This window comes from Rhinoderma darwinii, chromosome 3 (assembly GCF_050947455.1).
Source record: "Rhinoderma darwinii isolate aRhiDar2 chromosome 3, aRhiDar2.hap1, whole genome shotgun sequence".
NCBI classification, from domain to species: Eukaryota; Metazoa; Chordata; class Amphibia; order Anura; family Rhinodermatidae; genus Rhinoderma; species Rhinoderma darwinii.
The window spans coordinates 58,748,081-58,770,258 of record NC_134689.1 but is presented as its reverse complement, the minus strand read 5'-3'; the positions used below and the strand labels follow the sequence as shown (position 1 = coordinate 58,770,258).

The 22,178-nt window shown below is 43.3% G+C and overlaps 1 protein-coding gene across 1 annotated transcript in view; it reads left to right on the top strand.

Annotated features, from left to right (window-relative positions):
- SLC4A9 (solute carrier family 4 member 9) overlaps positions 1 to 22,178 on the top strand; it is a 369,367-nt gene that overhangs the window by 243,417 nt on the left and 103,772 nt on the right. The window contains exon 15 of the mRNA XM_075856371.1: positions 15,323 to 15,484. Within this exon, the coding sequence (XP_075712486.1) occupies positions 15,323 to 15,484 (162 nt within the window). The remainder of the gene's footprint in view (positions 1 to 15,322; positions 15,485 to 22,178) is intronic.

Below are 22,178 nucleotides of genomic sequence, written 5' to 3'. Positions count from 1 at the left end.
CGCACCCATCGTGACACCAACCTCTTTATAAATCTCTAGTAAGACCACACATGGAATATCGCATACAGTTTTGGCATCAATGCACAAAAAATACACTGTAAAGCTTGAGCGAGTACCAAGGCTGGCAACTAAAGCAATAATTAGAATGGGTAGACTACAGTACCCAGAAAGATAATAAAAATTAGGGTTATTTAGTTTAGAAAAAAATTTGTCTTAGTGGGTAATCTACTAACTATGCATATATATATATATATATATATATATATATATATATATATATATGTATATATGCACCAGTGGAAAAAACGGCAGCACTCTATTTCAACGTTCAGGTTCCAATAATGAAGGGTGCCAGCTGATAGTCCCGATCCAAAGACCATACGCATATCCAAGAAGAAAATTCAGCAGCACTCCAATGATCAAGGTGAAAAAAAAGTGAAATTTATTGTGCCAACATGGCAATGCAACGTTTCCGTCCCACATTACCGTTCAAAAGTTTGGGATCACCCAGACAATTTTGTGTTTTCCATGAAAACGCACACTTATATTTATCAAATGAGTTGCAAAATGACTAGAAAATATAGTCAAGACTTTGACAAGGTTAGAAATAATGATTTTTATTTGAAATAATAATTTTATCCTTCAAACTTTGCTTTCGTCAAAGAATGCTCCATTTGTAGCAATTACAGCATTGCAGAGCTTTGGCATTCTAGCTGTTAATTTGCTGAGGTAATCGGGAGAAATTTCACCCCATGCTTCCAGAAGCCCGTCCCACAAGTTGGATTGGCTTGATGGGCACTTCTTGCGTACCATACGGTCAAGCTGCTCCCACAACAGCTCTATGGGGTTGAGATCTGGTGACTGCGCTGGCCACTCCATTACAGATAGAATACCAGCTGCCTGCTTCTTCCCTAAATAGTTCTTGCTTAATTTGGAGGTGTGCTTTGGGTCATTGTCCTGTTGTAGGATGAAATTGGCTCCAATCAAGCGCTGTCCACAGGGTATGGCATGGCGTTGCAAAATGGAGTGATAGCCTTCCTTATTCAAAATCCCTTTTACCTTGTACAAATCTCCCACTTTACCAGCACCAAAACAACCCCAGACCATCACATTACCTCCACCATGATTGACAGATGGCGTCAGGCACTCTTCCAGCATCTTTTCAGTTGTTCTGCGTCTCACAAATGTTCTTCTGTGGATCCAAACACCTCAAACTTCGATTTGTCTGTCCATAACACTTTTTTCCAATCTTCCTCTGTCCAATGTCTGTGTGCTTTTGCCCATATTAATCTTTTCCTTTTATTAGCCAGTCTCAGATATGGGTTTTTCTTTGCCACTCTGCCCTGAAGGCCAGCATCCCGGAGTCGCCTCTTCACTGTAGACGTTGACACTGGCGTTTTGCGGGTACTATTTAATGAAGCTGCCAGTTGAGGACCTGTGAGGCGTCTATTTCTCAAACTAGAGACTCTAATGTACTTGTCTTCTTGCTCAGTTGTGCAGCGGGGCCTCCCACTCTTTCTACTCTAGAGCCTGTTTGTGCTGTCCTCTGAAGGGAGTAGTACACACCGTTGTAGGAAATCTTCAGTTTCTTGGCAATTTCTCACATGGAACAGCCTTAATTTCTTAGAACAAGAATAGACTGTCGAGTTTCACATGAAATCTCTCTTTTTCTAGCCATTTTGAGAGTTTAATCGAAACCACAAATGTAATGCTCCAGATTCTCAACTAGCTCAAAGGAAGGTCAGTTTTATAGCTCCTCTAAACAGCAAAACTGTTTACAGCGGTGCTAACATAATTGCACAAGGGTTTTCAAGTGTTTTCTAATCATCCATTAGCCTTCTAAAACAGTTAGCAAACACAATGTACCATTAGAACACTGGAGTGATGGTTGCTGGAAATGGGCCTCTATACACCTATGTAGATATTGCATTAAAAACCAGACGTTTGCAGCTAGAATAGTCATTTAGCACATTAACAATGTATAGAGTGTATTTCTGATTAATTTAGTGTATTTCTGATTAAAAAACTGTGCTTTTCTTTCAAAAATAAGGAAATTTCTAAGTGACCCTAAACTTTTGAACGGTAGTGTATATATATGTACAAATATATATATATATATATATATATGTGTATATATATATATATATATATATATGTATATATATATATATATATATATATACCGTATATATATATATATATATATATACACTTATATACATATATATCTCAAAGGTCAATACACAGATTTTTTTTATGTTTGAAACTGTAACAAGGGGACATCCTCTACATAGGGAGGAAAGAAGGTTTCTACATAACCATGGAGAGGATTATTTACTGTAAGTGCAGAGAGACTATGGAACTCTGCCAGAGGAAGTTGTTATGGTGTATCACTTGAATAGTTAGAAAGAAAACTAGGTGCCTTTCTTAAGTATAATATTACAAGTTATGTTTACTAGTGTAACGTCCATAGTCGCTGACTACGAACTCCTTCCATCCAGTCGAGGCCCTTCTCTCAAGAGATGTCTGCACTTACGGCAGTCCTGCTCCTAAGTGACCACCAGGGGGCGGTCACGAGCTCAGTCCAGACTTGTTTTGCTACGGTTAAGGGAGAATCGTCTGTACGCTAAGTTGCAAAAGTGCCTGTTTGAAAAAGATGCTCTACCCTTCCTGGGCTATATCATCTCGAATCGAGGTCTTGAGATGGATCCTGAAAAGGTAAAGTCTGTTCTGGAATGGCCACGACCTCAAGACTTGAGGGCCATACAGAGCTTTCTGGGATTCGCCAAGTTTTACACACAGTAATCCCAAACTTCTCCTCACTGACTTCTCCTATCTCTAACCTCACTAAGAAGGGCATGAGCACCAAGGTGTGGACTCCTGAGGCAGATTCCGCATTCAATAGCCTGAAGAGTGCCTTCATGTCAGCCTCTATCCTCCATCATTCAGATGTCTCTCTACAGTTCTCGTTGGAGGTGGACGCATCCTCTGTTGATGCTGGTGCACTCCTGTTCCAGAGAGGCTCCAAGGTCAAGTCAATGGTATGTGGATATTTTTCTAAGCTCTTCTCTTTGCAGAACGCAACTACTCGATTGGGGATCGGGAGTTACCTGCCATCAAATTGGCTCTGGAGGAGTGGAGACATCCATTAGAGGGTCGCAGCACATGCCATCCTAATTTTTACGGACCATAAGAACCTTACCTATCTTCAGATGGCCCAACGGCTGAACCCTCGTCAAGCCAGGTGGTCACTGTTCTTTACCAGGTTCCAGTTTGAGCTCCATTATCGCCCGGCCGACAAGAATGTGAGGGACGATGCCTTGTCCAGGTCTTTCGAGACAGAAGACACCATGGAGATTCCACAGAACATCATTGATCCGTCTTGCATTGTCTCTGTCAAGCCCCTGCAAGTTGGGGACATTCCTCCAGGGAGGACTTTTGTGCGCCTGGCTGACCATGGAAGAATCCTCCGCTGGGGACACTCCTCTAGACTGGCATGTCACGCGGGGACCCGTAAGACTCGGCATCTGATTGCTCGTAATTTCTGGTGGCCCACGCTGCCCAAGGACTTTATGGACTTTGTTTCTTCCTGTTCAGTATGTGCAGCCAACAAGGTCGCTGCAGCCACTGCCGGTCTGCTCCAGCCATTGCCTGTGCCCAATGTCCCCTGGCAGCATACAGCTATGGACTTTATTACTGACCTGCCTCTCTCTGCCGGATGCAGTAACGTCTGGGTGGTGGTGGATCGATTTTCTAAGATGGCCCACTTCGTTCCTCTGATCGGCATTCCTTCGGCTCCTCTGCTGGCCAAGCTGTTCATCCAACACATCTTCCGCCTGCACAGCTTGCCGCAGCATATTGTGTCTGATCAGGGGGTTCAGTTCACCTCGAAAGTTCTGGAGAGCCCTCTGCGGACTCCTAGGTATAAAGTTGGACTTTTCCTCGGCCTACCATCCTCAGTCCAACGGTCAGGTCGACAGGATCAATCAGATCTTAGAGAACTACCTACGCCACTTCATCTCCAAACAGCATGATGACTGGGTGCAGTTGCTTCCGTGGGCTGAGTTCTCTTACAACAATCATACCAGTGAGTCCACACAGAAGACACAGTTTCTTGTTGTCTATGGCCTGCACCCACAAATTCCTCTCCCGGTCCCTGTTACTACCGAGGTGCCAGCTGCTGACACGGCCTTTAGGGACTTTCTGCAGATCTGGCAGCAGACTCGATCCTCCGTCCTGCTGGCGGTCGACCGCATGAAGTGGAAGGCGGACACAGGGAGAAGAGAACCCCCTCAGTTTCTTCCTGGCACGAATGTCTTACTGTCCTCCAGGAATATTCGACTGAGGGTTCCATCTTACAAATTTGCTCCCAGGTTCCTCGGTCCCTTTGAGATCCTGCAGCAGAGCTACCCTGTCGCCTACAAGTTTCGGCTGCCTCCTACCCTCAAGATCCCCAACTCCTTCCATGTTTCTCTCCTGAAGCCAGTGGTTCTCAATCGCTTTACCAAGACTCCAAGCCCTGCAGTTGCCTCCAGCGGCCCTTCAACACCTTCGAGGTTAAGGAGATCTTGGACATTAAAAAAGTAAGAGGAAGAACCTTTTATTTAGTAGATTGGAAGGGGGTTTGGTCCAGAAGAGAGGTCCTGGAAGCCAGAGGAGAATCTGAATGCTCCTACCCTCATTAAGAGGTTTCTCTCTCGTTCTGGTCCCAAGAGGAGGGGGCGTAAGAGGAGGGATATTGTAAGGTCCGTTGTTGCTTACCACGAACTCCTTCCATCCAGTCGACGCCCTTCTCTCAAGAGATGTCTGCACATACGGCAGTCCAGCTCCACAGTGACCACCAGGGTGCGCTCACGAGCTCAGTCCAGACTTGAGAAGCCAGAGCGCAAGCATGTTGGTGATTGAGCTAATTGGTCCAGAGCACCCTGGGCTATAAGAAGGTCCCAGCCCCATCCTCCCACGCTTGAGCTTTGTTGTTGTATTCCTAGTCTGTCTTGCAAATGGTCCCCTAGTGTTTCCTGCTCCCAGTGTTTCCTGTTCCTGTATCCTGTAACCTGTATCCTGATCTAGTGCCGTGCTTAGCTGTAGCCGTGCTGTGCTGTATACCACGACTGTCCTGCTTCTCCGCGCCTGATGTCTACCTGCTGCCTAGTTCCTGCCAAGCCTGCTTTGCTACTGTCCGAGCAGCCACAGGTACCCTATATAAATTATAGACTCTGACCTGCGCTCTGTTGGCCAGCTGCCATACCACCAAGGCGGTACGGTCCAGTGGGTCCACGAAACCTACGTGACAACTAGATTACTGTGGATGGGTCGTTGATCCAGTGATTTAATCTGATTGCCATATTGGAGTCGGGATGTAATATTTCCCTAGGATGAGAAAAATTTACTTTTGCCTCATGGGGGTTTACACTTCCTCTGGATCAACATTGCAGAATAATAGGCTGAACTGGATGTTGTAGGTATTCCAATGCATTATGCAGTAATAAAATTAACATTTTAAAAGAAAATCAAAGTTCAATAAAATAACTAACAAAAAAGCATTCACTTAGAAAAAACGAAGTTTTTATTAAATAAGTCATAAAAATAAAAACATGAATTTCAAAATGCAGTGCAACAAATACTGAAAAATAGCCATGCCCTTAAGAGGTTGATAGTAATTATATGTTTGGCACAAAAGCAATGACTTTATATTTTTTAACATTGAATCTCATCTGCCATAATGTCATGGATAAGTTATCTTTTGCGCAATGTATTGTGGTATTGGTGTCTTTAGCACAGAGAAAGTGCTCTTAAATCAGACTTTTATATAATTTATAAACAAGTTAAACAATAATTACATCAGTACAGACCCCAGAAGTAAATAATGTATAACATTACACCAATCTGTGTATGATCCATTAATGCTTATTCTCTGGATAAAGCCTTTTAGATAGTCCGGTATCCAATTACAAATTGTGCTTTTTAGACAAATGGACTGAAATTATATAATAAGCACAAGTAAGACAGTGTCAAATTCTTTAGTAAAATCAAGTTAATTACATTCACTGCCCTCTTTCCAGATTCCTAGTCAAAGCTTCATAATTTTATGTCGTGAAAAAGTAAGGACATACCATAAAAGTTTATTTTATTTATTTTTTTGTAACATATTTGGACATATCATCTTAATTTAAACAGTATATAAAGATAAAGGTGAAGTAAATTAAAACAAATAAATCGACATCACATTTATTTTTGAAATTCCTTCCTGACTTCTGCCGTAATCTTAATGGGGACTGTGGTATGTAAGCCATTAGAAAGAGAGAAATGGCCTTCTTCAACATCCCCCTCCACGACGCGATTGCAGGGTGCCGATGGTTGTCATGGTAGCCTGGGAGCCTAATAAAGGCCCCCAGGTCTACCATCTTTGTGCTTCTATTAAAGGGGTTTTCCCCTCAGACACATATATCTCCTATCCAGAGGAGGTACATGTATGATTGCTGGGGGTCCAACTGCTGGAACCCCCAGCGATGAGGATTATTAATGTGCAAGCCATCTAATGATCGGTGGTTCAAGTCCCCTAGGAGGACTAATAAAGAAAAGTTCTATAACAATATTTTTTATATATATATATATATATATATATATATATATATATATATATATATATATATATATATATATATAAATATTAAACGTAAAAGAAAAAACTTTTCCCATTTTCCTCTCAAAAGCAAAAAAAATTAACATAAATCGTCTCGCCGCACAGTGAATGCAGTAAAAAAAGAAAGTGTAAAACCCCAGAATCGCTGTTTGGTCACCTCATCTCCCACAAAAAGAATGGAATAAAAAGTGATCAAATAGTATTATGTGCCCCAAAATGTTTTATCAAACAAACAAACAAACAAACCTACAGGTTCACCGTGCATAAAACAAACTCTCACACCACTCAATTGACTTAAAAATTAAAAAAGTTATGGGTCTCAGAATTTGGCGGCACAAAACTAATTTTATTTTTAATTTAAATTTTTCTTTGTAAAAGTAGTACAACATAAAAAAAAATATAAATTTGGTATCACTGTAATCGTCTTGACCTGCAGAATATAGTTAACATGTGGTTTTTAACGCACGGTGAATGCTGTAAAAAGTAAACCCAAGTTTCTCAGTGCATTATAGGGTACAATAAATGGTGCCGTGAAAAGCTACAACTCATCCCATGAAAAACAAGCCCTTATATGGCTACATGGATGGAAAAATAAGACTTATGGCTTTGAAAAATAACTGCGGATGGAAGGGGTTTAACAAAAACAGCATGGCTTATGGCATATATATAGGTAGCAACATAGATTTTGCCTTGTCCAGCTTCTTCTGGGGCATGGATAAAGCATGCTCTGGTTTCTCATTAACCCTTTAAAAACCAGCCTATTTTAACCCCTTCCCACCGCAGCCCTTTTTCAGATTTTCATTTTCGTTTTTTCCTCCCCACCTTCCAAAACCATAACGTCTTTATTTTTCAGTCGATATAGTACTATGAGGGCTTTATTTTTGCGGGACGAGTTGTACTTTTTCGTAGCACCATTTGTTTTGCCATATAATGTACTAGGAAACAAGAAAAAAATTATTTTTGGGGTAAAAATGGAAAAAGACAGTGATTCCTCCATGGTTTTTGCATGCCGTTTTTATGGAATTCACTATGCAATTAAAACATGTTAAATTTATTCTGTGGGTCAATACGATTACGGCGATACCAAATATATATATGGTTTTTTCGATATTTTACTACTTTTACAAGTAAAAACGTAAGTATAAAAAAGAAAATTTATTTTGTGTCGCCAAATTCCGAGAGCCATAACTTTTTTATTTTTCTGTCGATTAAGTGGTATGAGGGCTTATTTTGTGCGGGATAAGCTGTAGTTTTCAATAATACCATTTTGGTGTACATGCGATGGTTTGGTCACTTTTTATTTCATTTTTTGTGGGAGATTAAGTGACCAAAGGCTGGGCTTAATAGGTGCACAAAGATGGTGGACATGGGGGATTTCATTAGGCCCCCAGACCGCCATTGCAACCATCGCCCCCCCCCCCCGCGATTGCATTGCGGGGGGCGCGATGAGCTGTTAGAGGGGGTCGCCCCCCTCTTTCTAACGATTTTAATGCTGCGTTCGCATTTAATGAGTTAAACAAGTGATTCCGCTCGTTAATCTGAAGAGTCGGCTCTAACATACAGCCGACACCGGCATCGTATGGAGCGAGTTCACTCCGTGAGCCCGCTCCATACTTCCCCTACCCGACTTTGGCGTATGGATACGTCAAATGTCGGGAAGGGGTTAAACCTTAATGACCAAGCTATTTTTTACGTTTTTCCATCGTCGCATTCCAAGAGCTATATCTTTTTTATTTTTGCATGGACATAGCTGTATAATGTCTTGTTGTTTGCAGGACAAGTTGTATTTTTTAATAGCACCATTTTGGGGTACATATAATTTATCGATTAACTTTCATTAACTTGTTTTTGGGGGGAATAGAAAAAAAACGAAATTTCGGCTAGCTTTTTTGCATCCTAAAGCTACGCCGTTTACCGTGTGGTATAAATAACACAATAACTTTATTCAGGGGGTTGTTACGATTGCAACGATACCAAAGTTGTATAGATTTTGTATGCTTTACTACTTTTACACACTACAAACACTTTTTTTTCAAAATTATTTGTTTTTGTGTCTCCATATTTGAAGAGCTATAACTTTTTATTTTTCCGCAGATGCAGTTGTATGAGGGCTCTTTTTTTGCGGGATGACTTTTAGTTTTTATTGGTACCATTTTGGAGTAGATGCAACTTTTTGATCACTTTTTATCACATTTTTGTTAAGGCAGGATTCACAGAAATCAGCAATTTCTCCATTGTTTTTTTATTTTATTTTTTTACGGCGTTCACCGTGCAGGTTAAATAATGCAATAGCTTTATAGTCGGGGTTGTTACGGAAGCGGCAATACCAAACGTGTAACATTTTTACTTTATTTTGTTGTCTTTTTTTAAATAATAAAGCATTTTGTAAGGGGAAAAAGTAGGTTATTAATTTTTTTTTCTCAATTTTTTTTATTGACTTTATTAAACTTTTTTTAAACTTTTTTTACTAGTCCCACTAGGGGACTTTAATATGCGATCCTCCGATCGCTTTTGTATAACAGTGTATTACTGCTTGTCCGTTTAAAACGGACAGGCATCTGCTAGGACATGCCTCCGGCATGGCCTAGCAGGCATTTACTACAGGCAGACCTAGAGATCTTTATTAGGCCCCGGCTGCCATCGGAGACACAGACACTTGGCTATCTTGTCGCTGGGTGTCGGTGGGATGAGAGGGTGCTCCCTGCCTCTCTCCAAAACAACTCAGATGCGGTGCTCGCTATTGAGCGCCGCATCTGAGGGGTTAAACGGGTGAGATCGATACTGATATTGATCTCACCCGTTCGAGCAGGGATGCCCCCAGCCCTCAGCTGCCTCTGGTAGCTGAGAGCTGGGAGATTTAACGGCTCCCTGCTCTTTGTTTACTCTGATGCAGCGCCGTGAAAAGGTGTATGCATCAGAATAAAGCCCATTAGTGGCCACCGTTAAATACACATTGTGCAATACATCGTTAGACACACCTGCATCTATACACATAGCATACTTATTCTAAAACAATCAGCATGTTTTACATTAAAATGCAATATAAAATATTATTTCCTTCTTCCACCAATCTCTTTTCATTAGTAATAGATTATATTGTAACATCTGAAAAGAAACAGCAGAAAAAGTCCACTGCAATAATTGTTCACACTTAAGGCCTTATTCACACGGACGTGTCCATTTTGCGCGTGCAAAAAATGCTGTGCTTTGCGCACGCAAAAGGTCCGTGTGACATCAGCATATAGTGCGTGGCTGCGTGATTTTCGCGAAGCCGGCATCATTATGACACTCTGTTTTTATGTTTACAAACAGAAAAGCACGAGGTGCTTTTCTATTTTCATTCATTTATTTTACTACTGTTGCGCGAATCACGCGCGGCACCCGGAAGTGCTTCCGTGTGCCATGCGCGATTTGCACGCACCCATTGACTTCAATGGGTGCGTGCTGCGTGAAACACGGGCATGTATAGGACATGTCGTGAGTTTCATGCAGTGCACATACGCTGCGTGAAATTCACTGACAGTCTGAACGGCCCCATTCACTAAAATAGGTCCGTGCGACGCGCGTGAAAATCACGCGAGTATCACGGACGTATAACACGTTCGTGTGAATAAGGCCTAACGCTATTGCAGACAGATTATAGATTCATATGATTCTGTGAAAACAAATTCATATTCGCAGTCCACCTTATTGCAATTTATTCTTCGCAATGACACTTTGCTAAACTCGTTAATTCATAGTGAATTGATAAGCATGGACGCATAGTTACATAGTTAGTACGGCTGAAAAAAGACACATGTCCATCAAGTTCAACCAAGGGACGGGAAAAGGGAAGGAAAAAATTTCTACACATAGGAGCTAATTATTCAAGGCTTTTTGTTCTAGGAAATGATCCAAGCCTTTTTTAAAGCCATCTACTGTCCCTGCTGTGACCAGCTCCTGCGGTAGGCTATTCCATAGATTCACAGTTCTCACAGTGAAAAAGGCTTGTCGCCTCTGCGGAGTGCCCCCTTGTTTTTTTAGGGGGTTTTACATGGAACAGGATTTCACCATATTTTTTGTATGTGCCATTGATATATTTATATAAGTTAATCATGTCCCCCTTAGTCGTCTTTTTTCAAGGCTAAATAGGTTCAATTATTTTAATCTTTCCTCATAACTTAGATTATCCATGCCCCTAATTAGTTTCGTTGCTCTTCTTTGTATTTTTTCCAACTATATTTAACATTAGTTCTTCCCAGTCTATATCCTGAATTGCAGCCCTCATCTTGGGGAAATTGGCTTTCTTAAAATTAAATGTTTTTGCCCTCCCAGCCTGTGTTTGTTTTTTACAGTATAGGTAAAATGTAACTATATTGTGATCACTGTTGCCAAGGTTTTCACGAACATTGACATTCCCAACAAGATCTGGATTATTAGAAATGACCATATCCAACAGAGCTTCACCTCTAGTCGGCTCTTCCACAAACTGGCCCATAAAATTTTCCTGCAACAGGTTGAGGAAATGTCTCCCCTTTGCAGTTGAAGCCGAACCATGACTCCAATTAATATCCCGGTAATTAAAATCTCCCATTATCACTACTGTACCCGCCTGTGCAGCCCGCTCCATCTGTTTATATAGCTGCCCTTCCATCTACTCAGTTATATTGGGGGGTCTATAGATTACACCAAAAGTAATTTTTTCAGTGATTACCTCCCTTTCTAGTTCCACCCACAAGGTTTCAACCTCCTCACAGTCTTCACCCACTATTGCCTCTTTCACACTCACCTTCATATCACTTCTCACATACAGACATACACCACCGCCTTTCCTATTTGTCCTGTCTTTCCGAAACAGTGTAAAACCCTGTAGATTTACAGCCCAGTCATGTGAAGAGTCTAGCCATGTTTCAGCAACACCAACTATATCTATATTTTCTTCCAGTATCAAGGCCTCCAGCTCCCCCATTCTGCTTGCTAGACTTCTGGCATTTGTGAACATACAGTTTAACTTGCCTTTCAGTTTTTCACTTTTATTATCAGAAATGTGATTTTACATTATTTGGGCAATTTTATTTACACTGCTGTTTTGTAACAAAGGATCTCCTTATCCTGTTGTCTAGTCCTCTCCCCACAGTCTGTTTCTCCCCCCACCAATAAAGTCTGACCCCTCTCTAACCTGACTACCCCTTTTTTTTTCTACATTGACCTCCCTCCTCAGCCCTAGTTTAAATATTCCAACACCCCAGCTAGAATTCTCTCCCCCAGCACAGCGGACCCCCTTCCATTTAGGTGCAAGTCGTCTGCAGAATACAGTTTGTATCCCAATGAAAAGTCAGCCCAGTGTTCTAGGAACCCAAAGCCTTCTCCTCTACACCAAGACTTAAGCCATGCATTTAAATCCCTGAGCTCCCGCTGTCTTTCCTGTGATGCACATGGCGTAGGCAGTATTCCTGAGAATACAACCTTCCCTTCAGCTTGTAGGCTAGTTCTTTAAAATTATTCTTAAGGCTCCTCCACCTACCATTTATTCTGTCGTTGGTACCTACATGGACCACAACAGCTGGATCGTCACCAAGCCCTCCCAGCAATTTGTCCACCCGTTCCACCACATGTCGAACCCTGTTAATCGGCTGGATTGGAGACTAGCTACGGTACTGGCCTTTACAGCAGGGAGTCAGCTGTAATATACAGCTAACACCTGAAAGTGATGGTGCGGGCTCTGCTTCTGAGCCCGCACTATCACTGCGACGTAATGGTACTGTGCTTTGCAGGTACCTCTTCCCGACAGTGCGGTATATATATGCCGGATGTCGGGAAGGGGTTAAGGGAATAGGTGGATTGTATTACCAAAAAAGGTTATTAACTTGGGTTTTATTCAGTTTAGAAAAAAGACGGCTTAGGGGCTATCTAATTACAATGTACAAATATATGAATGGACAGTACAGAGATCTTTCCAATGATCTTTTTACACCTGGACCTGTGACCATGACAGGAGGTCATCTTCTGCGTCTAGAGGAAAGAAGATTTCACCATAATCATAGACAGGAATTCTTTACTGTAAGGGCAGTGAGACTTTGTAACTCTCTGCCACAGGATGTCTTTATGGTTGGTTCATGGGTACTAGATTATGGAGATGGGATGTTAATCGAGGGATTTACTGTATTCTGATATCATATTTGGAGTCAGGGAGAATTTTTCCCCTGATGAGGAAATTGGCATCTGCCTCATGTAGGGTTTTGCCTTCCTCTGGATTGACATGGTAGTATTATAGGTTGAATTTGATGGACCTGTGTCTTTTTTCAACCTTATCCACTATGTAAGGCCTCATTTACACGAACGTATTATACGCGCGTGCGACGCGCGTGCTTTGCACGCATGTCGTACGCACCTATATTAGTCAATGGGGCAGTTTAGACGATGCGTGAATTGCGCTCAGCGCGTGTGCGCAGAAAAAAACTCACGACATGTTCTATAATCGTGCGTTTTTCGCGCACTCACGCACCCATTGAAGTCAATGGGTGCGTGAAAACCACGCATGCCGCACGGAAGCACTTCCGTGCGAACTGCGTGATTCGCGCAAGAGCTGTCAAACTCCTGAATGTAAACAGAAAAGCACCACGTGCTTTTCTGTTTACAAACATCCAAACGGAGTGTCAAATTCGAGATGAGCGCACCGAACTTCACCGGGTTCGGCCAAACTCGTTTTGACCGAAACCGGTAAAAAATGTTCGGGTACGCGACGTCAGGAGACAGTCACTGTCCACGGTGCTGAAAGCGTTAAACTGGTTCAGCACCATGGACAGTGACTTCCGCTCCGAAAATCCATGAACCTGTAAAAAAAAAAAGACGTTCTGACTTACCGATAACTCCGGTCCGACCTCCCGGGATGACAGTTCAGTCAAAGTGACAGCTGCAGCCAATCACAGGCCAAGCACAGGCTGCAGCCAATCACAGGCTGCAGCGGTCTCATGGACTGCGGCGTCATCCTGGGAGGTGGGGCCGGATGACAAGAGAGGGACGCGTCACCAAGGCAACGGCCGGGAGCCCGGACTGGGGGAAGCAGGAAGTTCTTGGTAAGTATGAAAGTCTTTTTTTATTCACAGGTTGGTGTATATTGTGTTCGGCATTCACTGTCGAGGGTGCTGAAAGAGTTACTGCCGATCAGTTAGCTCTTTCAGCACCTTGGACAGTGACGGGCGTCGACTAGCCTCATCTCTATGATGGCGGCTGCGCGAAAATCACGCAGCCGCGCATCATACACGGATGACACACGGAGCTGCCAAGTGCCTTTTGCGCGCGCAAAACGCAGCGTTTTTTGCGCGCGCAAAACGCACACACTCGTGTAAATGAGGCCTAACTATGTGGTTTTACATCTTCATTATGTTGTTTTTCGGTAAAATGTATTCTTTTCACATGTAGAAAGCTTTAATCCAAAATATAGAATGGTAATGAGCCACACAGTTTTTAGATTTTGTATTTTTGTCAGGCCTCTGGACACTATTAAGTTTGGATTAGGACTGAAACGGGGCAGGAATTTAAAGTATTTTGCAATTTTCACTTGAAGGCGTATTTTTCCGCAAAGTATTTGGTTGCAGCAAATGTGAAGCAAAATCTGTCTGTGCAATTTGCAGATTTTGATGCGGATTTACCACAGACGTGCTAGTTTGTGGCAAATCCGCATCAAAATCCACATGTAACACATGTGGATTTTGCGGCGGATTAGCTGTGTCCCAAGCCGCAGTGCAAATGTACTCAACGTTCGAATACACTCTTAAACTCCCCTCACAGGTATGGACTTTGCACAGGGAATCCCCAGCTTGTGTGACTGGAGTTGTCTCCAACACCAACCATTGATGGCTTGCAGATATTATTTCCAAAGCATGGTATCAGAATCCATAAACACAAGTATGGTCATACAAATCCGAGTTTAGTACTGGCAGAGTTCATGCAACACAATAAAACAGATACAGGCAGCGATCAAAAGGATGTCATGGAATAGTCTGGGTCAAATTCAAAATAGCAAACAACAAACATCTTTACAAATGAACAGGAAAGGTGTTGCAATTCTGAGAATGTTGTAATAATCAAAGGTCATCTGACATAGGCTGAGCATCAACAGCTGTCAAGTGCCTGTCCCTTTAAGGGTACAGTCACATGCGGTAGGTTTTGTTGCAGAATTTTTTTGCGACTTAAAATCAGTTCCACTTCTCTGATTGGATTATGTAGAAATCCATACACCTGCTGCAGAAGTAACCCCATTCAGATGACTGGAACTGGAACAAAATCTGCTGCCTCTGACTGCACCCTAAAATGTTGCCCATTGTGTGCAGACCATTATTGAGAGTCCAGCAGTGGTGAGACAAGTAGATGCACGTCAGCCGTACAGGTACGCAAATTGGCCAGTGTTTCTTTATAAAGATGATCTGAAAAGGTGCCATTTTGGTAAAATGTATATGTAGATAGATAGATTTTCTTTTTTTTTTTTTCCTTTTCTTATTTATGTTGTTTTTGGTCTTTCTTGCTGTCATGTACAATTGTGTTAAAGGACTGTAAATATACAAAAAAGAAAGAAAAAGAGCAATGCAGTGATTTTTCAAGAACCTGTGTAAACTATAGTATATAACTTATATATAAATGAAGTATCATAATTGTCTTTTATTAAATTGATTTATTTAATTTTTCTTTTTGTTGTTATAGCCGACAAACCCCAACAGAGGTTGGTTTGTATATCCCTTTGGGGAAAATCCATGGTGGGTATGCCTTCTGTCTGGCATTCCAGCAATTTTGATCACAATCCTTTTATTCATGGACCAGCAAATCACTGCAGTAATCCTTAACCGCAAGGAGTACAAGCTGAAGGTAATGGCAGAAAAAGGACGCAAAAAAAATGCGGAAAAATACGTACAGGCAGTTCAAAATTCCTAAAGGAATTCTGAGGCAGATATTTTCTGCCTGCAAAAAAACTCTGTGTGAACAGGACCTTAGGCTTCTCAGTTAGGCTGGGTTCACACTGAGTTTTTTGACAAGTTTTTTGACGCGGACATTGCTTCGCAAATCTCGCCAAAAAACGGCCGAAAATGCCTCCCATTGATTTCAATGGGTGGCGGGGGCGGTTTTCTCCCACGAGCGGTAAGACCGGCTCGCGGGAGAAAGAAGGGACATGCCCTATCTTTGCGCGATTACACCTCTGACCTCCCATTGACATCAATGGGAGGCAGAGAAAGCGTATTTTGCGGCGTTTTATGCCCGCGTCGCTCAATGGCTGCGGGCGAAAAACACCGCGGCGTGCAAGCAGAGGAAAATCTGCCTCAAACTTCCAAACGGAATTTTGATGTAGATTTTCTGCCTGCAAAAAACTCTGTGTGTACCCAGCCTTCGAGAGGATTTCAACTAAAATGGCTACATATTCGTAAATCAGGAGTTAGAGTGATTGCCAAAATTTGATAATTATTTTTCTTTTATTTACAGATACTGTATATTTCCATTTTTCTATTTAGTCGTGTTTTTGCAAGTGTTAACAGGAAATGTAGCCATGTTGGTTCTCACTTTTGAATTAGCTTCTAAGCAACTTGATTGAGCAAGCTGGCAATGTGACAGTCATCGGTTTCTGAGATACTGATTTTCAGCCAATATGGCTGAAATTCCTGTTTTTACATTCAGGGTATGTTCACACGGCCTATTTACGGACGTAAATCGGGCGTTTTTGCCCCGAATTACGCCCGAAAATAGCGCCTCAATAGCGCTGACAAACATCTGCCCATTGAAAGCAATGGGCAGACGTTTGTCTGTTCACACGAGGCGTATATTTACGCGCCGCTGTCAAATGACGGCGCGTAAATAGACGCCCGCGTAGAAGAAGTGACCTGTCACTTCTTTGGCCGTAATTGGAGCCGCTATTCATTGACTCCAATGAATAGCCGCGCTAATTACGGCCGTAATTGACGCGGCGTTCAAGCGCCTGCACATGCCGGAACAGCTGAAATTACGGGGATGTTTTCAGGCTGAAACATCCCCGTAATTTCAGCCGTTACGGACCCCCGCCGTGTGAACATACCCTCACAATAATGGCCTCTGCAACAAGACAGAAAAATACCAATATCCCAGTAAAAAGGTATTATTTCCTTCCCTGCAATCCAGCATCCTGTTAGCTCCATTCGAAAAATAAGTCCCTGCAACATGGAAAACAAGGATAATTGTGTGGGCGGCGGAGGGAGTATTCTCAAGGTATCCTTCTGCTGTGAAACACTGAGGCCCGATTATAGCCGCTGATGGTGGGTAATGTGACACAAACTGTCCATCAGCAGCCATCAGAGGCGTAGATAAGGGTTTAGCACAGAGGGAGCAAAACACATCTGAGTGAGCTTCAATACTGTGGGCCCGCCATACAGTATAATGACACCTAAGTGTTCCCACACAGTATAATGACCCTTAATGCTCCAACACAGTATAATGACACCTTAGTGCTCCCACACAGTATAATGACCCTTTAATGCTCCCACACAGTATAATTACTCTTTAATGCTCCCACACAGTATATTGACTCTTTAATGCTCCCACACAGTATAATCACACTATAAAAGAAAAAAAGAGGACAAAGCGCACATAGTGCATGAACCAGTAGTCTCAAGGAAATGAGAAGCGATGGTCAAATATGCTGACCTTGTAATGTTACGCTGGGTGCATAACATCCAAAAGAACGTGCTCCAAGGATCCACCTAGGAATATAGTGGAATACTTGAGGTGGGGTTGCCGCCCAAATTCCGATCTGAAAGTCATGATAGCTTCGCTGTGTGTATTGGAGAAATGGGGAACTTTCAAAACGGAATGATCGAGGGCGTAGCCATGGTCAAACTGAGTTTTAATTGTACAGATAAAACGACACGTTTTAAGGCCGTACTGGCCCCTTCATCAGGTACAAATGATCATATGGTTACAGCCGACACCCGACAAATGGATTAGCGGCCAGGAACAGCGATCGCGCTGTTCCTGGCCGTTTAACCCCTCAACTGCTGCGGTCAATCCAACAATCCCTAGGAGGACTAATGGAATGTGTAAAAAAAAGTTAAATAAAGCTTTTAGTTGTAAAATATTTAAAAAAATAATAATTAAGTTAAAAAAAAAGCCTTTTCCCTTTTAGTAATGTAAAAATTAAAAAAATAAACAAAATTGGTATCACTGTGTCAGTAAGGGCATGACCACACGTGGCGGATTTCCTCCGCAACTGTCCGCATCAATGCCGCACCTAATCCGGGTTGCGGATTACGGCTGCGGATCTGCACAAAATGTGCAGAAAATTGATGCGGACTAGCTGCTGCGGACTGCGGGAAAAGTGCTTCCCTTCTCCCTATCAGTGCAGGATAGAGAGAAGGGACAGCACTTTCCCTAGTGAAAGTAAACGAATTTCATACTTACCGGCCGTTGTCTTGGTGACGCGTCCCTCTTTCGGCATCCAGCCCGACCTCCCTGGATGACGCGCCAGTCCATGTGACCGCTGCAGCCTGTGCTTGGCCTGTGATTGGCTGCAGCCGTCACTTAGACTGAAACGTCAACCTGGGAGGCCGGACTGGAGACAGAAGCAGGGAGTTCTCGGTAAGTATGAACTTATATTTTTTTACAGGTTGCTGTATATTGGGATCGGTAGTCACTGTCCCGGGTGCAGAAACAGTTACTGCCGATCGCTTAACTCTTTCAGCACCCTGGACAGTGACTATTTACTGACGTCTCCTAGCAACGCTCCCGTCATTACGGGAGCCCCATTGACTTCCTCAGTCTGGCTGTAGACCTAGAAATACATAGGTCCAGCCAGAATGAAGAAATGTCAAGTTAAAAAAGCAGGACGCATCCGCAGCACACATAACATGTGCATGACAGCTGCGGACTTCATTGCGGAAATTAGAATCTCCATTGAAGTCAATGGAGAAATTCCGCCATGAGTCCGCCACTGCTCCGCAACAGACAGAGCATGCTGCGGACACCAAATTCCGCTCCGCAGCCTATGCTCCGCAGCGGAATTTTACGCCTCGTCTAAACGAACACTTCTAAATAGAAGTGGAAGGAAATGGAGAAACGGCTCCGCTGCGGATTAACGCTGCGGAGTGTCCGCAGCGGAATTTAAGTGAAATTCCGCCACGTGTGAACCCAGCCTAAAAGTCCGAAGTATTACAATATACCATTATTTAATCCGCATGGTAAATGCCGTAAAAACAAAAAAATATAAAACGCTGGAATCGCTGTTTTTCTTTTGTCAACTTAGCGGTGACATCTTTTTAAATAAAAAGTCATCAAAAAGTTGTACGTACCAAAAATGCTACCAATTAAGCCCACAGCTTGTGCCGCAAAGAATAAGCCCTCACACCGCTCAATCCATGGCAAAATAAAAATTTTATGGCTTTCAGAATATGGAAAGAAAACCTTCTTTTTTTAAAAAAAACATATAGAAATCTGGTATCGCCGTAATCGTATTGACCAGCAGAATAAAGTAAATTTGTTGTTTTTACCGCACGGTGAAAGATGTAAAAACGAAACCCAAAAGAAAATGGAGGAATCACAGTTTTTTCCAATTACAGACCACTTAGATTATATTTTTTAGTTTCCCAATACATTATATGGTACTTTAAACGGTACCAGTAGAAACTACAAGACCTCCCGCAAAAAAAAAGAAAGAAAAAAAGCCCTCACACCACTCCATTGATGAAAAAATAAAAAAGTTATGGCTCATAAAAGGCAGGGTGTATAAAACGAAAATGAAAACAAAAAAATTGCTTGTACACTAAGGGGTTAATATTTGTTGTTTGTGTGGTAGTGGTGTTACGCTGGATTCACACAAGCACATTACGTCCGTAATGGACGGATGTATTTCGGCCGCAAGTCCGGGACCGAACACACTGCAGGGAGCCGGGCTCCTAGCATCATACTTATGTACGATGCTAGGAGTCCTTGCCTCGCTGCAGGACAACTGTCCCGTACTGTAATCATGTTTTCGGAACGGGACAATAGTTCCACAGAGAGGCAGGGACTCCTAGCATCGTACATAAGGCCTCATTTACACGAGCGTGTGCGTTTTGCGCGCGGAAAAAACGCAGCGTTTTGCGTGCGCAAAAGGCACTTGACAGCTCCGTGTGTCATCCGTATATGATGCGCGGCTGCGTGATTTTCGCGCAGCCGCCATCATAGAGATGAGGCTAGTCGACGTCAGTCACTGTCCATGGTGCTGAAAGAGTTAACTGATCGGCAGTAACTCTTTCAGCACCCTCGACAGTGCATTCCGATCACCATATCGAGTAACCTGTTTAAAAAAAAAGAGGTTCGTACTTACCGAGAACTTAGCGGCCGTTGCCTTGGTGACGCGTCCTTGGTGACGCGTCCTTGGTGACGCGCCTCTCGACATCTGGCCCCACCTCCCTGGATGACGCGGCAGTCCATGTGACCGCTGCAGCCTGTGCTTGGCTTGTGATTGGCTGCAGCTCTCACTTGGACTGAATTGTCATCCCGGGAGGTCAGACTGGAGGAAGAAGCCGGGAGTTATCGGTAAGTCAGAACTTTTTTTTTTTTTTACACGTTCACGTATATTGAGATCGGAAGTCACTTTCCAGGGTGCTGAACCAGTTTAACTCTTTCAGCACCCTGGACAGTGACTGTCTCCTGCCGGGTTCGGTCAAAACGAGTTCGACCGAACCCGGTGAAGTTCGGTTCGCTCATCTCTAAGACACTCCGTTCGGATGTTTGTAAACAGAAAAGCACGTGGTGCTTTTCTGTTTACATTCAGTTTGACAGCTCTTGCGCGAATCACGCAGTTCGCACGGAAGTGCTTCCGTGCGGCATGCGTGGTTTTCACGCACCCATTGACTTCAATGGGTGCGTGATGCGTGAAAAATGCACGATTATAGAACATGTCGTGAGTTTTACGCAACACACTCGCGCTGCGCAAAATTCACGCATTGTCTGCACTGCCCCATAGAGTAATATAGGTGCGTACGACACGCGTGAAAAGCACGCGCATCGCACGCGCGTATATTACGCTCGTGTAAATGAGGCCTAACTATGATGCTAGGAGCCCGGCTCCCTGCAGTGTGTTCTGTCCGGGACTTGCGGCCGAATTACGTCCGTCCATTACGGACGTAATGTGCTCGTGTGAATCCAGCCTTATTGTTATTCACCAGCTTGACTGCTACTTAAAGTTTCTACTGACTAGCAATAGTAGATACGGAAACAAATAAATGGGAATAGGAGGAAAGGCTGGGGTCAAATTGCAGCTGTATTGCTAGTGAGTAGTCCTATACATGAGAGCACGGTGACAGCTTGTATTGGCAGCATTTGATAAAACTGTGCGGCTGTTACTTTGAATGTGTGAGCTGCTACTAAGTTTCACCCTTTAGGGTCATTTCACACAGTCTTTTTGACACGGAAACCGCGTCGGAAAACACGCCAAGAGACGGCCGAAAATGCCTCCCATTGATTTTAATGGGAGGCGGAGGCGTTTTTTTTCCCACGAGCGGAAAAAACGGTTCTCGGTAAAAAGAAGGGACATGCCCTATCTTCGTGCGTTTACGCCTCTGACCTCCCATCGACATCAATGGGAGGCAGAGAAAGCGTATTTCGCGGTGTTTTTTGCCTGCAGCGCTCAATGGCCGTGGGTGAAAAACGCCACGAAAAACTCAGCGAAAATCTGCGTTCAGGCAGAGAAAAATCTGCCTCAAAATTCCAAACGGAACAGCTCCGTGTGTCAGCAGCGTATGATGCGTGGCTGCGTGATTTTCACGTGGCCGCCATCATTGTGACACTCTGTTAGTATGTTTGTAAACAGAAAAGCACGTGGTGCCTTTCTGTTTACATTCATAGTTTTTACTGCTGTTGTGCGAATCACGCGCGTCACACGGAAGTGCTTCCGTGTGCTGCGCGTGATTTTCACGCACCCATTGACTTTAAAGGGTGCGTGATGCGCAAAAAACGCAAAAATATACGGACACACACTGCGTGAAACTCACGGACAGTCTGCACGGCCCCATAGACTAACATAGGTCCGTGCAAGGCGCGTGAAAATCCTGCGCGTTTCACGGACGTATATCACGTTCATCTGAATAAGCCCTTAGAGTAAACCCCCAGCCGCAGCGCACATTTGAAACAGTGTTATCAGTAAACTAATTGGTTAAGTGTGATCTATTGTAAGGCCTTATTCACATGAACGTGTATTACGTCCGTGCTACGTGCATGGAAATCACGCGCGACGCACGGACTTATGTATGCCAATGGGGCCGTTCTGACAGGACGTGATTTTCACGCAGCGTATGTCCGCTGCGTAAAACTCACGACATGTCCTATACTTGCCCGTGTTTCGCGCAGCACGCACCCATTGAAGTCAATGGGTCTGTGCAAATCGCGCTCGGCACACGGAAGCACTTCCGGGTGCCGCGCGTGATTCGCGCTACAGTAGTAAAATAAATGAAGGAAAACAGAAAAGCACCTCCTGCTTTTATGTTTGTAAACATAAAAATAGAGTGTCATAATGATGCCGGCTGCGTGAAAATCACGCAGCCACGCACCATATACAGATACC